This window comes from Saprolegnia diclina (genome assembly GCF_000281045.1).
Source record: "Saprolegnia diclina VS20 unplaced genomic scaffold supercont1.6, whole genome shotgun sequence".
In the NCBI taxonomy this organism is placed as follows: domain Eukaryota; phylum Oomycota; class Saprolegniomycetes; order Saprolegniales; family Saprolegniaceae; genus Saprolegnia; species Saprolegnia diclina.
Genome location: NW_008246073.1, coordinates 591,883 through 606,482, shown reverse-complemented (window position 1 = coordinate 606,482; position 14,600 = coordinate 591,883). Strand labels below are relative to the sequence as shown.

The following is a 14,600-nucleotide window of genomic DNA, read 5'->3' as shown; positions in this document are numbered from 1 at the left end:
ATGCATCGCGCTGTTCCGCTCCGCGCCATGAGCACGGGCGTGCGCCTCGCGCCCCGTGGTGGCGCCGGCTCTGGTGCCAAGATTGCTGGTCGCTCGCGCTTCTACAAGGAGGTTGGCGTGCAGGCGCAGGACGAAGCTGATGGTGGCGGTTTTTGCGTCACGCTGGACGGCAAGAAGGTGCGCACGCCGGCGCGGTCGTTGCTGCAGTTGCCGACCAAGTCGCTTGCGGCCGCCGTGGCAATGGAATGGGATGCGCAGAAGGAGTCGATCCAGCCGTCGACGATGCCGATGATGTCGCTCGCGGCCACGTCGCTTGACTTTTGGGAACTCGACATCATCGTGGACGAGCTCATGAAGTACCTCCAGACCGACACGATCTGCTTCCCTGTCGAGAAGACGCACCAAGAAAAGCTCGCGACGCGCCAGGAGAAGAAGTGGGGCACTCTTCGCAAGTGGTTTGAGGAAGAGTTTGACGGCGAGCTCGATGTGAACCACGGCACGATCACCGTGCTTCAACACAACCCGACGGCTGTTGCCAACGTCCGCGCCTACCTCCAGCAGGTTGTCCCGCTCGAACCGATGACGCCGTGCGCTTATCGGTATGGGCTGGTATTAGATGGACAACTTTGAAATCATGGCCTTCCGCTGCATCGTGCGTGAACTCAAGGTACGCTACTTGCATGATGGTAGCAATGCTGAAACCCAGAGCTAGTCGATGACCGTGGCGCTGGCCCTCACGAAGCGCCACATCACGGCCAAGGAAGCGATTGAGCTCGGTCGTCTCGAAGAAGAGTTCCAGGTGCGTCGCCCATCCGCTTTGACAAACAACGATCGGTCCACGATGCTGCTAGATTGAACGCTGGGGCTTGGTGGAAGGCGGCCACGACCTGGACCGCGTCAACTGCTCTGTGAATGTGCACAGCGCGTCCTTCTTCCTCTGGCTCTTGAAGGAGCGCAGTGCGTAGGGCGCAGCTGCCGACCAGGGAGTAAGAACTAAAAAGCTTGAAGACGCACGAGGGGAGATGGCACGTGGTATGTTGGATTTCGCAAGGAGGGGCAACTGCGTCTATCACTAGCGCCCCAGCAGTTGTTTGCTGGATTTCGTACGTGGCAGTAGCTGCATACCAGTGAGGATACTGGTACTAACGGGCACCAGCTCTTTCCTCCATCTCGTGCGGCAACGTCGGCGGCTTCAACGCGGGCTGTAACCCGTTCGATTGCTACTTGCGCTCCGGACGCAGTATCCGGACTCGCCCGAAGAGAGCGGGTCCGAAGTCGGTGGCAAGCCCACAATGATGACACGAAGGGCCCAGCTGCGACGGCTGTCGGCTCATCAAGCGCGCTGTCCATAGCGTCGTCGAGGCCTTGTCGTGTACTGCCGTGTTGGGAGGCCAGACGGCAGTGGGTGGCACGGCACCCGTGGGCAGGGGTCGGCACCCCTTTTTGTCACATGATCTTTTTCTGGCAGATAGCCGGCGCAAATCCATGTACCGTGTATACTGAAACGCAGTCGCGGGTGTGCTGATGGTCATTTTTTGAAATTCGCTGGGATAGAAGTGGCGACGATGGACAACGGCAACACGTTCCTGCAGATGGACGACATGATGGACGGTGATGACCTCGGGCTGCTCGACAACTCGTACAACCCGTTCCTGACGAACCTCTCCAACATGAGCCTCGCGCAGAGCCACGGCATGCACATGCGACCTGGCATGCATCACGCCGCGATGCGCCAAGGCCAAGTGTCACCCGCGCACCTCGACGTCGATATGATGGCCGCGGGCAACCCGCAAGGCAACGTTGGTGCCAACAACAACAACTCGACGCTCTTCCAGGCATATGCGTCCCAGTTTGGCATGAAGCCGGCGACGCACATGCCCGACCCGGCCGCGGACGCCAACTCGGTCGAAGCGTACGCAGCCATGATGGGCGTCAAGCTCGAGAGCCCGCGGTCCGCGATGCAACCCAAGCCGACTTTTGACGCTCGCGCGCAGAACAACGCGGCGTACTTCGAGTCGCTCTTGAAGATGCAGGCTGGACCGGGTATGGGCGGCAACAACGCCCACAACCTGACGTCCATGACGCTTCCCGCTGGCGTCGGCGCTGGCTTCCAGATGAACCCGCATGTTGCGCCAGGTCACAACGGGAACAACAACATGAACAATGTTGCGATGCCACTCGACGCCCGCGCTGCCGGCCTCGTGACGATGGACGGACAGGCGCCTGGCCCGATCAAGGCGGAAAAACCGATGCCTGTCCAGTTCAGCTCGGGCCTCGTGGGCTCGCAGACGCTGTCGCCGGAGATGCTCTCGTCGATGATTCAAAGCAACATGCAGAGCGGGGACGTGACGTCGCACTCGTACGGCAGCAACACGTGGAACGCCTGTACGTCGCGAGGTCGTTCTCGCGGCATCAGAACTGACGAGCATGTTGTAGCCGACTTTGACTACGAGAAGGACGCGCTCATCTCCAAGGCCGACAAGAGCCGCGAGCGCAACCGTGATCACTCGCGCAAGTCACGCCTCCGTAAAAAGGTGTTTGTCGAGACGCTCAAGCAAGAAGTCAAGCAGCTCCAGATCTACAAGGACCTCGTGGACCAGAACCCAGATCTGATTGCGCTCGTGACGGCCGACCACGACCGCAAAATGCTCTACGCGACAGCATCCTTCTCGCGCGTGCTTGGGTACCCGGAGAAGAAGCTCATGGCCGACACCGTCAGCTTCTTTGAGCTCGTGCACCCGGTACGATGGTTCTTTGCGCTCGCCAAAACCCTTGTCCATAGGACCATGTCGCGATGCTCAAGGCGGAGCTGAGCAAATTAGCCAAGTTTCAAGACATCAACAGCAGTGCGCAATCCCGTATTTGGCGCCAAGGATGCTCACGTGGTGCTCCTAGTTCCGTTCCAGATCAAGCACGCCAAGGGCATGTACTGGAAGGCGGCGCTGTCGGCGCGCGTCGGCGAGCACGGCGTTGTCTTTACGTCGCGCGTCGAGAAGGAGAACCTGCCTGCAGCCTCGATGGACCGTACATTATAAATCCTCGTCCTGCGTTCTAGCGCCCTATATACGACACGCCCCCTCTTTTCTTATTGTCTCGATCTACGTGGGCACGAACGCAGCGTCGAGGAGGAGGCCGTGCCAATGCTCGCGGACCGCCGCCATGGTCGCCGACAAAATCTCTTGTTCGTGGATGACCGTCCGCGCGAGGTCCCGGCTGCGACCCTCCAGCGTCCGCAGCACACGGCGCATCTAAGTAGCGCTGCCAATGTGACCCTCGACGGAGGAGTAGCGTACCTCGTCGAGCGGGTACGCGTACGCATCGAGCATCGCGCCGGTTGTCCGGAGGAGAGCTCGGGAAAGGGCATACTCGTTGCGCAGCCTAGGGTGGTGATGAGGTCTTCAAGGCGTAGATCCACGCACCCGATGCGCTCCATGCCGATCGCGGCGTCGTACGCGCCAATCTCGGCGCTCGTCATGACCTAGGCGTTTTCCAGTACAAAGCAAGATGACGGAACGCACCTTGATGCGCATCGACTGCAGCATGCTCGCGGGCAACGGCGCGTCGAGGCCAAGCTCGTACGGAGCCTCCATGGTCGAGTTGATCATCTCGAGGATCGACGTCTTGAACTTGAGGAGCGGGTCGCTCGCCTCGACTTGAATCGCCAACGGCAGCGTATCGAGATGCGACGGGTCGCCGCAAAAACCATAGTTGAGCATGTACAGCGTCATCGAGTTGTCGCCGAGGTTGATGACGACCTAGTACAAGCGGCCAATGAGTCGATCAGTGGCGATGCTGCGTGTTTCGCACGGGGTCTCCGACGCCATAGCGCTGCGTCGCCACCATCGTGAACGTTTGCGTCTCGTAGTTGACGTCAAAGTGGTTGCGCGCGGTCGCGCTGTGGCCCATCGTGCTGACCATCGGCACGAGAAACGCCTCGACGTCGGCGGGATTGGCCTGCGACGTTGTTGGCACCAGGATCGCATGTGCCCTACTGCGCTCGAGACCGCGACACAACAAGTAGAGATGTACCACACAATCGAGAGCGCCCACTTGAACGATTCGAGCGTGAAGTCGAGTTGGCGGAAGAGCGGCGGGTCCATCGCATTCGACGTCAATGGACCGTGCAAAGCGTCGTAAAAGGTCGAGATGGCTTCGAACCGCGCCCGCGTCAGCCGGTGCAGCTGCGAGCCCTCGATGAGGTCGATTTCGTCCTGCTCCAAATGAGTCCACGCAGAGTAAGTCATAGAGTCGTACGTCGGGCAGGTAGATGGTGCCGCGGAGCGTCTTTGGCAGCGACCGCAGAAACGAAAACCACTTGGAGTCGGCGCCTTTGAACTTCTCTTCGAGCACGTGGAGCGCAAGCACCACTGCGTTCGGCAAGTCCGGGTTGGCAAGAAGCAGCGCCTGAATCCGGCCCTCTGCCGCTGTTTTGGAAGACATGATGCTGGCGAGTGGCAGGCTCACGATCGAATCGCCTTCCGAGATGTTTCGGGCTGCCACGTACGCTGGACCGCGTCCAGACGTATGCCCTTCGGGCCGAATGTTCTACACAAGCGCCTTACGAGGTATTCGCCGAGCCGAGCGTACATGGAGGTGGCGAATCGAGTGCACGACGTCGTCGTCGCCAAAGTGGTCGACGGGTTCGACGATCACCGATGCGGGTCCTTTCGCGGTGTTGATGATGAGCCCGTGGTTGACGATCTTGGCCGCGTCCGGCATGTGCATGGCGCCGCTAAGCACCGAGGAGGCTACGGCCAGGAGTTGGAGCACGCGCTGCATCACGCCTCTTGGATTGTGGAAGATCGCGACTGCGGAAAGGCGTCGAATTTCGAAACCTCCGATACCCGATGCGAATCTATGCGTTCTCCGAGGTCGTAACCCTACCCCACGGCAACGACCAAGTGCGATTAGCGATTACACGTCTACTGCAGGAGGTGCTTCTTGACTTGAAAGATGCGCACGATCCAGCCGTTGGACGTAAAGACTTCGTCAAAGTGCGTGAGGTCGATGGGCGTCGACCGGACACGCGCGTTGCGATTCGTGTCGTACCCCGGCGGCTGCTTGTACTCGGGCGTCACGCCCTCGAAGCGGTAATAGCTCAACTTATAGAGCACGCACTGCTCCATGGCTTCGGTCGCGCCGGGGGTTACTTGGACGCCGCCGTTGACTTCGAACCGGCCAATGTCGACCGATTCCGGGAAGACGCCTTGAGCGATGCGGAGGAACCACGGAAACTTGTCGAGGTCGTCGCCCTACAAAGATGCGTCGTCAAGACTCGATACAATGTGTATGTCTTCGTACGTCAAAAGCGCTCACGCCGCCAAAGAGCAAGAGCACGTAGTCGACGTCGAGCGACTGCAAAATGGGCATCGCTTCCTCCTCCGTCGAACCAAAGACGCGGCCGACGGTCGCAATGTGTGTGTTGTTCCACGTGTTGTTGTCGACGAGCACCGTCCGGTTCGCGAGGCTCGAGATCTGGTAGCCATAATCCCACCACGAGAGCACGCGCGCATCTTCCGGCGTGTTGTGCCGGAGCCACGCAAACGCCTCGCGAAAGTCGTCGTGGACCGTAAACTCCCACGTCGTGCGGTTCACTTGCTCGTGGACGAGCGACGTGCTCGAGTACGCCTTGCTCGAAATGCTCGAGCAGTGGAAGAGCTGCCACATGAGCAGCATCTACATACACAAACAATTGAGTCGCAAAACCGAATATATGCAGAATTTCTACCGTCGCGGCGCCGACAAACGCCATGATCATGCCGGGCGACTTGCGCTCGGGAAGGGTCTGCGGCTCGAGGTACACTGCCGAATATGTGAACGAGAAGAGGTCGGCGACCGCATCGTCGCCTTCCGGCATCGCGTTGGGATGCAAGCGCTGGGCGTCTCTGATCTTTTGGAGCTTGTCGGCCTTGATGTCGTCGTCTTCGTTGAAGAAGCCGCTCGCGTCCATGACGCTCTCATGCTCGTCGCGCTTCATGACAAAGAAGACGCGGTCGAGGAGCCCCGAGACGCCGATCGCAGCGACGACGCACGCAGCGGGCGCCAAGGTGAGCACGAGGCGGTTCATAATACCCGCAAAGTACCACGAGAGTGTGCTGTAGACGATGAGGAAGAGCGCCGCGGGCGTCAATTCGTCGCGCTTGGACGCAAAGGTGTAGTAGAGGCCGAGCGGCATCACGAGCAGGACCGGGCCAAAGCTCATGTAGAACGCAGCCCAGGACGTCGGCTGATGCTCGGAAACAGACGCGATGATCGGGATGTACTTGGACGCGTACGTCGGGTCGAGAAGCGTGAGCGACCGGCCCGTCCACTGCAGCTTGCCCGTGAGTTGCAAGAGAAGCGCGACGAGCGCCAAGAGCCCGACCAGACCCGCGCCTGCGGTCGTGATGAGCTGGCGCACCTGCGTGGCCGAGAGCGACGACGAGAGGTGCGACTGGAGGTACTTGCCAAAGGCAAACACTTGGAGACCGCCAAAGACGCCGTGCGACCCAATGCACTCGGCCTTTTGAATGACGTTGAAGCCGACGAACGGGACTTGCATCGCCAGGATCGTCGCGAGGACGTAAAAGGTGCAGTACGCGATGTACAGGTTGGGCGTATAGCGGCCAGCGAAGACGAGCACGAGCACGTGGATCGGGATGACGTTGATGAGAAAGACGTAGCCGCCCCACGAGAGCACCATGGCAAAGTACGCGACGGCCGTGAGCGCAGCGTCGACCATCGAGCCCGAATCGACCGACTTGACCCAGAGGTAGAAGACGAGCACGAGGAGGAAGATGGCGACGCCTTCGTTGTCGTACGAGCCGCCAACCGAGCGAGAGATGTACGCGGGCGCAATGCTAATGAAGAAGGCGGCGAGGAGGCCGGTGCGTGGCTCCTTGGTGATGTGCGTCGCGAGGCCATACGTGGCGACCGCCGTAGCTGCCGCAAAGAAGGGCGCAAAGTAGACGCACACGTCCAAGATCGAGATTGGAAAACCGACAAAGTGCATTGCGCGGTAGACCGACGCCGAGATGAGCATCAAGCCCGGGTACAAGGTGCCGCCGACGACGCGCCCGAGCGGATACCAGGCACGGTCATCAAACCAGTTGAGGAACTCGCTGAATGAGTTAGTCGCGAGGAACTTGGACGTGCGAAAGTTGAACTGCGGGTCATACTCGTGGATGACGCGGCCCCACTTGACGACCGAGAAGAGGCGGATCGCGACCGCAAGTACGCAGATGGCGCCGAGGAGCGCGCCGGCAAAGACGCGGTCGCCCGGCGTCGTCGACGTGCTCGTGCGGAAGGCCATGGGTGCCCACGTCACCTTGGGCGCGTCGGTCGAGGCTTTCGCCGTCTTCTCGCGCCGGGCCATTATTTTGTTGGAAAATCTGTGACTTGGGCCGCCACACCGATTCATTTTATTGTACTTGTCATTTGTATGCTGAATTGAGCTTATTGTATTAAAATGCCTTGCCGTCTCTGCAACGCTGTCGACGCCACGTCGGGCCGATGCAAGTGCCAATCGAAACGCAGGGTGTCTATCAAGCCACAGTATCAAGTTAGTGAGCGAATCTGGTACGTTTGAGCGCACTGGTGGAGGCGATCGTTGGGCACTTGGCGATGACGAACAACACTTCGTGCGGGTCTGTCTTGCAGCCGGGCGTTCCAAGCCCTTCACATGTATCTCGTGGGCGGCCAGTCTTGAACGAGACCGCATGGGCGCATTCTTCTTCGAGGACTGGAATCGTCAAGGACGGCTATCAAATCACGTCAAGGACGGCTATCAAATCACGTGCTCCATGGGTGTTCTGGTTGAGGGCGGGTGGTCAGTGCAGGAATGGACCAACCGGCCGGTGTTAATCATCCCCCGCTGCTTTCCCCAGGCCAAGCCTCGTGTCCTTTCGCACGAGAGAAGCTTGTCCTGTACGATACGTCGTCCCTCTTCCAAGCCAGAGGAACCAAGTGCAAAGAGTAACAAAGGTTCTACGAGGCAACTGGCTTGAAGCGGCGGCGGGATCTCGAGTACCACGCCTGGGAGGAGACAAATAGAATCTGCCCGGCAATTCATAATGGCCCCAAGCACAATCGTCAGCACTGCACAATCTAGTGTGCCAGAGCTATGCTGGACGCATGGCGGCAGCGTGGGCAGGGCCCCGAGGCAACAAGCAATTGCCGGTTCTTCTTTTCCGCAGCCCTGCGTCTCTGCTTTGAGAAAGAGATTGCCAAGTTCAGAAGCGCCCGGGCTCGGGTCCACAACTCATCCAGGATGACGAGGACGTCCCACGCCCGCCGTGGACGCAGCTACTTCCCGTGACATCAGCACACGGTAGCTCTAGTCATCATGCGAGACCTGGTCGACCGAGGAAGAGACGCGTGCGGCCGCCAGTCGTTCGCAGAGCGAAGCTGAGAACGAAGGCGACACACCTGGCGAGACGAGCAACGAGAAACGAGTGCAAGTGGTGACGAGCGACGTTGCACCCATCCCACGACATCGTGCATCGATGCATGGCTGTCACCGTCCATGGGCACACCCGTTGCAAAGTACCGCGCCGGCTGTCCAGGAACCGCATCATCAAAGCGCTTCGTCGTCATGTGCAGTGGTAGCCGAGCCGGGCTGTGACGCCGTCGTCGCATCGCCACGGATGCATCCTGTAGCTCCATGTCGCATCTTCCTGGAGCCTTTTCACCCCGGCGTCAGGCCATCTCGGTCCATCGCGCCCATCGTGCTCTTCGTCCTTGGAGCCGCCAGCTTCCATCGTGCCGCATGCTCGTTGGATCTGGTTTTCGAGAAATGCCGAATTCTGATGTTCATTTCGGCAAAAACCTACCTGGAGCACAGAAACGGGATATAATACAATTCGAGAAGGCTGTCGATACACTTGGGTTTTGTATCGGATATCCTGCATGCGAAAAAAATGATCGGAAGAAACTGGATTCATACAAAGTTGAAGTCAAAAGGCCAGCCCAGCGCACCCATTGTGCGACCTCCCGGATGCTACGACGGGTCTGCTCCGCAGCGCTGCTGCTTCTAGCACCAGGCGTCATGGCCGCGATCCTGCCCCGAATGGGCTGCGGTCTCAATGCAGCCTTCCAGCAAGACATCGCCGAGTCCGTGAACCAGTGGTGCATCGCCTGCCCGGTCTCGCCGTACGAGTGCTTCCCGCCACACGACTCGGTCACGCTGCAGGTACAGGCCGAGGACAGTGTCTCGTACGATCTCAACAACACGACCGATGCGTTCACGCTACGTGCTAACGTCAACCTTGTTGCTGCGCTGCGAGATCCTGTGACGAACACATCCACGGGGTGCCGCCACCTGTACGAGCCGCGTTCCGCCCACGAGCTCACGACACCCTACTGTCGCGTAGAGCGATCGTCGGCAACGCCAGTACGACGACCAACGTTAGCCTCGCAAGCTTCCAGGGCCTTGCTCGGCTAACCTCTCTGTGCGCCTTCAGGAACCATGCATGCCAGACCTAACGCGTCCCGTAGAGTCCTGCAACGTGTCGTGCTCCAAGCCTCTACGCCGCCGACGAGCTCTGTGGCGTCCATGTACAAAACGATGTATGACGGATGCGAGCGCTTATGTACCTTGCGTGTCTAGCACGATTGGCGACAGCACGCTGCCCAATACGACTTTGAATCTGCAAGCGTTTGAGCAGCTCACGACGCTGTACGCGCCTCTAGCTTCACGATATGCTGCCGACTCATTGCACCTTCTTCTGGACAGAGCCATCACCAACAGCTCTCTCAGCAGCTGCCCATCCCTCGCGCCAGCTGCGCTGGCCACCCTTTCCACACTGTACGCAACCGCTCAAGTTGCCGCAGACTCAAAGTTCCTATTAGAAACTTGCGTGGGAATGCCTTGACGACCTTTCCGACGCAAGTGCTTCATCTAACGCACGCCAACGTCTCCATGTACACGCGCCAAGCGATTGCATGCACGCCTGACGATGCCATTATGCACCATTAGCGACTTACAAGGCAACCCAAGTCTTGGCGTCCCCACCAACGCCACGCCCACCGAGCTCGCCACGTATGCGTCACTTCTCAAATCGGGGCAGCTTCTTGTGGACGCGGCCACGATCGCTACGCCGGCGCCGACGGCTGCCACCAGCAATATTTCGCCCTCCATGATCGACCCGACGTCGAGCAGCAAGACCCCGTCCAGCGCCGGTAATGCCCTGTCCTGGTCGACGGTCCTGCTCATCGTTGCCGGCTGCTGCATCGTCGCGGGCGTCGTCTTCGTCCTCGTCTTCCGGCACCGAAAAATGTCGTCGTTCCTCACGCAACAGCAAAGCTCGCTTGCTGCGAGCTTCCTTGCGTCTGGCGGGGACCGCGCCATGTCCCCGTTCTCTGCGCCCGCCCGCGCGTCGCCGCAGTTTGTCCCCAACGTCGGTCCGTTCCCGGCGCTGGCATCGTACCGGCTCCTCGACGCCAGTGAGTTCTCGCGCATCAAGACGAACGCCGCGACGGGCATTCTCAGCGCTATCTACAAGAGTGAGCCCGTGATGCTCAAGAAGTTGGACGTGCTCGCAGTCCAGTACGATACGCACCTCGACATGTTCTTGAGACAGCTCGAGCGAGCGTCGCTGCTGAGCCACCGGAACGTCGTCGCCCTCCTCGGTGGTGTCCAGCTCTCGGGTATCGCGATCGCCGGTGTCTTTGAGGGCGCCGAGAAAGGGTCCCTCCCGAGTCTTCTGGCCAACGACCAAGTCGATTTGAGCTGGGCGCTCAAGCTCCAAATGGCGACGGGGCTCGCAGACGGCCTCGCGTATTTGCAGGAACACACGGAAGACACGACGCAGTGGACGAGCCGCGACATTCTCGTGCAGCAAGACTACGACTGCAAGTGGAACATTGTGCGCTGGTTCGACGACGAGGGCGGTCCCAGCTTGGTGCGCTATGGCAGCGCGACGCTGGCGTATGTTGCCCCAGAAGCGCTTTTGAGCCAACCCTCGACCCGCGGACCGATGCAGGTCTACACGCTCGGTGTGTTCCTCGGCGAGCTCGCGACACGACTAGCGCCGTACGCGGAGCGGGTCCACGAGCTCGGCGCTGTGAACACCGACGTGATGGTGGCCGAGAGCTATGGCGCCTCACCCCTTGTGCCGCATGCAATGATGGCCGAGATGACACCGGAGGGCTACTGCGCCATTGTGGCCGACTGTCTCCGACGAGAACCGTCGGCCCGCCCCACGGCGCGCGACGTCGTACAACGTCTGCTTCTCTTGTAAATTGCGCCCACCACATGCGTATGTACTAGTCTCTAGAAGTATAAGGACGCCTCCACCTCTAACCATCGGTGATCATGTACGCTTCGAGTCCCTCAAGAACGCGAGCATCAAAGCAGCAAAGGGCGTTGCCTTTCTATTTTGGGCAAACGGTTTATAATCCCTACAAACTGCAAGGTGTTATTTTGAGCGGCCGGTTTCACGTCAGCTAAATTAGCTGACCAATCCCCGCGCGAAACCGCACGAGCTAATTATACTCGTGGCGAAAAAAGAAGATCCGCGGGGGCCGCTTCCGAAATCACTTTCAATTGAAAGAGCTCCCGCTCACCCACCCGGTACAGCACCCAAGGTTCGTTAGACCCTCCACGACCATCGATCATGCAGAAGCAGCCCTCGTCCGCGTCCCGCCAGCAAGGTAGCCTCACCCTCCGCATGCGACTGCAACCCACATGTTCCTGTAGGCAACCGTAACGTGCTGCAGGGCAAGAACGGCCGCATGAACGCTACCAAGTCGAACGCTGCCAAGCTCACGGCGCCGCCACCGACCAACACGCCCAGCCGCCGGTCGGAGACCCAGGCGCCGGCTGCCGTTGCGCCTGCTCGCATGGGCTGGACCGAGCCGCGCGCCGGTAGCCCTCGCGTGCTTGTGGCGTCGCCCACGGCGATCAAATCGACGCTACACGCGGATGCGGCGCCGTGGATCGGCAGTTCGTCGCCGTCGCATGCTGCGCACCACCACCCGACGGGTCGGTGGGGCGACGATGCGCTCGAGCACGACATGAACCCGTATGGTCCGTACTCGTCGATTGCGCCGACGGTGTGGTCGGCGCCCGCCCAGTGGAACGGGAACATGTATGCTCAGACGCAGCTGTACCAGCAGCCGTGGCAGCAACCCGATGGACGAGCGCTTTTCCCGGCGCCGACGTCGGCGTGGGAAGCGCCGTCTGTGCGCATCCTCAAGCGTGACGAACAGCAAGCCAAGTCGCCGCGCGTGACCCCAGCGCAGATCCAAGCCATCTTGTCGCCACGTAGCAGCAACTTGAAGTCGAGCTCGCCTCGCGCGAGCACGACGCCCAAGCACGTGGCGTTTGACGGCCAGGCGGCGCGCACCAACAGTCCGTCGAGCCACTCGCGCCCGTCGACCCCGCGCCAGCGCCGCCAGTCCAACCCGACGCCGGCGCCGCAGCCGATGACCAAGGCGCAAAAGAAAGAAGCTGATGAGATTTTGAACGTCCTCAGCGGCGACGAGGGCGACAACACACGCCGCCGCCCTGCCAAGCTGCAGCTGCCCAAGTCGCCCCGCAGCCAGCAGGCACCCAAGCAGCAAAAGCTCTCCAAGGCCCAACGCAAGGAGCAAGAAGAGATTTTGGCCATCTTCAGCGACGGCGACGAGCTGCCGCGCGACCGCAAGAAGGTGTCGACACGCAAGCAACCACAGGCCAAGCACATGGTGCTTTCGCCCCGTGGTTGGGTGGCGTCGCCCGGTAGTGGCCAAGCTGCTGCCAAGAAGGCGTCGGTGTCGCCCCGGCAGACGCCATCCAAGAAGGCGTCCTTCTCCAAGGCCCAGAAGCGGGAGCAGGACGAAATCTTGGCTATTTTCAGCGACGGCGATGAGCTTCCTCGGGACCGCAAGACCAAGACTGCGCGCAAGCAGCAGGCGGGTCAGGCCAAGCAGCAGGCGGGTCAGGCCAAGCACACGACGCTTTCGCCCCGCGGGTGGGTTGCCTCGCCCCGCGGCGGCCAGCCCGCCAAGCAGTCGATTGCGTCGCCGCGTAGCATGTCGCCCTCGAAGAAGCAGCAAAAGCTCACGAAGGCCCAGAAGCAGGAACATGAAGAAATCCTCGCCATATTCAGCGACGGCGATGAGCTTCCGCGCGACCGCAGCAAGAAGGTGACGACTCGCAAGGCCGCAACTGCGCCGCGTGGTGGCAACGCGACACCCAAGAAGCAGCAAAAGCTCTCCAAGGCTCAGCAGCAAGAGCAGTTGGAGATTCTCGCTATCTTCAGTGACGGTGACGAGCTCCCGCGCGACCGCAAGGCCAAGAAAACTCTGAAGAAGCAACCTGCTCCCTCTCCGCGCAACGCGCAAACCAAGAAACATGCTTCGGTGGCATCGCCGCGCGGCAGCCAAGCCTCGAAGCAATCGATCGCCTCGCCTCGCACCGCCCCGAAGAAGCAGCAAAAGCTCTCTAAGGCTCAGCAGCAGGAGCAGGCCGAGATCCTCGCTATCTTTAGTGATGGTGACGAGCTTCCGCGCGACCGCAAGGCCAAGAAGGCGGCGCGCAAGAACCAGATCAAGCAGCAGCTCAAGCAATCGGTGGCTTCACCCCGCGGCAGCCAGTCGTCCAAGCAATCGATCACCTCGCCTCGCAACGAGCCAAAGAAGCAGCAGAAGCTCTCCAAGGCCCAGCAGCAGGAGCAGGCCGAGATCTTCGCCATCTTTAGCGATGGCGACGAGCTTCCGCGTGATCGTAAGAAGCAAGCGACCCGAGGACGCAAAGCCTCAGCTCCCGCCAACCTGTCGACCACGTCACCGCGCGCTCAAAAGCAGAAGCAGCAAAAGCTCTCCAAGGCTCAGCAGCAAGAGCAGTTGGAGATCTTCGCTATCTTCAGTGACGGTGACGAGCTCCCGCGCGACCGCAAGGCCACGAAGGCGGCGCCGCGCAAGCAACAAGCCAAAATCCAGACCAAGCAGTCGGTGGTGTCGCCCCGCGGTAGCCAGTCTTCCAAGCAGTCCATCAGTTCGCCTCGCACCGCCCCGAAAAAGCAGCAGAAGCTCTCCAAGACTCAGCAGCAGGAGCAGGCTGAGATCCTTGCCATCTTCAGTGACGGTGATGAGCTCCCGCGCGACCGTAAGGCCAAGAAGGCCAGCAGCCGCAAGCAAACTGCCAAGCAATCGGTGGCTTCGCCCCGCGGCAGTCAGTCTTCCAAGCAGCCTCGCAACGCGCCAAAGAAGCAGCAGAAGCTGTCGAAAGCTCAGCAGCAGGAGCAGGCGGAGATCTTGGCCATCTTCAGTGACGGTGATGAGCTCCCGCGCGACCGTAAGGCCAAGAAGGCGGCGCCGCGCAAGCAGCAAACCAAGCAAACTGCCAAGCAATCGGTGGCTTCACCCCGCGGCAGCCAGTCTTCCAAGCAGTCCATCGCTTCGCCTCGCAACGCGCCAAAGAAGCAGCAGAAGCTATCGAAAGCTCAGCAGCAGGAGCAAGCGGAGATCTTGGCCATCTTCAGTGACGGTGACGAGCTTCCGCGCGACCGTAAGGCCAAGAAGGCCGGCAGCCGCAAGCAACCAGCCAAGCAGAATGTCGTTTCGCCTCGCCCGGCCTCGGCGACAGTGAAGAAGGCCGCTTTGTCTCCTCGCATCTCGGTCAAGAAGCAGCCGCAGCA

At 60.4% G+C, this 14,600-nt stretch overlaps 6 protein-coding genes across 7 annotated transcripts in view; 4 read left to right on the top strand and 2 right to left on the bottom strand.

Annotated features, from left to right (window-relative positions):
• Positions 1-27: 27 nt before the first annotated feature.
• On the top strand, positions 28-1,013 carry SDRG_02708 (hypothetical protein; the record flags this gene model as incomplete). Its single annotated transcript, XM_008608305.1, has 4 exons — positions 28-561; positions 617-667; positions 713-799; positions 852-1,013. 4 exons carry the CDS (start codon positions 28-30, stop codon positions 963-965), a joined length of 786 nt encoding a protein of 261 aa, XP_008606527.1. The 3' UTR covers positions 966-1,013.
• Positions 1,014-1,513: 500 nt separating this feature from the next.
• SDRG_02707 (hypothetical protein) lies at positions 1,514-3,097 on the top strand. Its single transcript, XM_008608304.1, has 4 exons — positions 1,514-2,385; positions 2,437-2,741; positions 2,783-2,846; positions 2,896-3,097. The coding sequence occupies exons 1-4, from the start codon at positions 1,566-1,568 to the stop codon at positions 3,033-3,035; spliced, it is 1,329 nt and encodes a 442-aa protein (XP_008606526.1). The 5' UTR covers positions 1,514-1,565; the 3' UTR covers positions 3,036-3,097.
• Position 3,098: 1 nt separating this feature from the next.
• Positions 3,099-4,779, bottom strand: SDRG_02706 (hypothetical protein; the record flags this gene model as incomplete). The annotated part of the gene is made up of 8 exons (XM_008608303.1): positions 3,099-3,248; positions 3,294-3,378; positions 3,420-3,478; positions 3,519-3,755; positions 3,808-3,988; positions 4,030-4,211; positions 4,255-4,545; positions 4,588-4,779. 8 exons carry the CDS (start codon positions 4,777-4,779, stop codon positions 3,099-3,101), a joined length of 1,377 nt encoding a protein of 458 aa, XP_008606525.1.
• Positions 4,780-4,922: 143 nt separating this feature from the next.
• Positions 4,923-7,354, bottom strand: SDRG_02705 (hypothetical protein; the record flags this gene model as incomplete). Its single annotated transcript, XM_008608302.1, has 3 exons — positions 4,923-5,252; positions 5,302-5,676; positions 5,729-7,354. 3 exons carry the CDS (start codon positions 7,352-7,354, stop codon positions 4,923-4,925), a joined length of 2,331 nt encoding a protein of 776 aa, XP_008606524.1.
• A 1,550-nt stretch (positions 7,355-8,904) lies between these two features.
• On the top strand, positions 8,905-11,397 carry SDRG_02704 (serine/threonine protein kinase). The gene is made up of 7 exons (XM_008608301.1): positions 8,905-9,300; positions 9,351-9,428; positions 9,475-9,534; positions 9,587-9,655; positions 9,713-9,784; positions 9,829-9,900; positions 9,956-11,397. Exons 1-7 carry the CDS (start codon positions 8,975-8,977, stop codon positions 11,217-11,219), a joined length of 1,941 nt encoding a protein of 646 aa, XP_008606523.1. The 5' UTR covers positions 8,905-8,974; the 3' UTR covers positions 11,220-11,397.
• A 60-nt stretch (positions 11,398-11,457) lies between these two features.
• The window catches only part of SDRG_02703, a 5,045-nt gene continuing 1,902 nt past the window's right edge, over positions 11,458-14,600 (top strand). Inside the window, exons 1-3 of one of the 2 annotated variants that reach the window (XM_008608300.1) lie at positions 11,458-11,631; positions 11,678-12,873; positions 12,895-14,580. In XM_008608300.1, the coding sequence (XP_008606522.1) occupies positions 11,595-11,631; positions 11,678-12,873; positions 12,895-14,580 (2,919 nt within the window). In that variant the 5' untranslated portion in view covers positions 11,458-11,594. Of the gene's footprint in view, positions 11,632-11,677; positions 14,581-14,600 lie in introns of both variants that reach the window. The other variant, XM_008608299.1, reaches the window with a different exon arrangement.

Excerpts from the sequence above, each read along its gene's own strand:
- SDRG_02707 (XM_008608304.1), top strand. The coding sequence starts at position 1,566 with ATGGACAACGGCAACACGTTCCTGCAGATGGACGACATGATGGACGGT. Across the intron at positions 2,386-2,436 it reads CAGCAACACGTGGAACGCCT|CCGACTTTGACTACGAGAAG; the intron begins GTACGTCGCGAG and ends AGCATGTTGTAG. Across the intron at positions 2,742-2,782 it reads TCTTTGAGCTCGTGCACCCG|GACCATGTCGCGATGCTCAA; the intron begins GTACGATGGTTC and ends CCTTGTCCATAG.
- SDRG_02704 (XM_008608301.1), top strand. The coding sequence starts at position 8,975 with ATGCTACGACGGGTCTGCTCCGCAGCGCTGCTGCTTCTAGCACCAGGC. Across the intron at positions 9,301-9,350 it reads TCCACGGGGTGCCGCCACCT|AGCGATCGTCGGCAACGCCA; the intron begins GTACGAGCCGCG and ends ACTGTCGCGTAG. Across the intron at positions 9,785-9,828 it reads CTGGCCACCCTTTCCACACT|AAACTTGCGTGGGAATGCCT; the intron begins GTACGCAACCGC and ends AGTTCCTATTAG.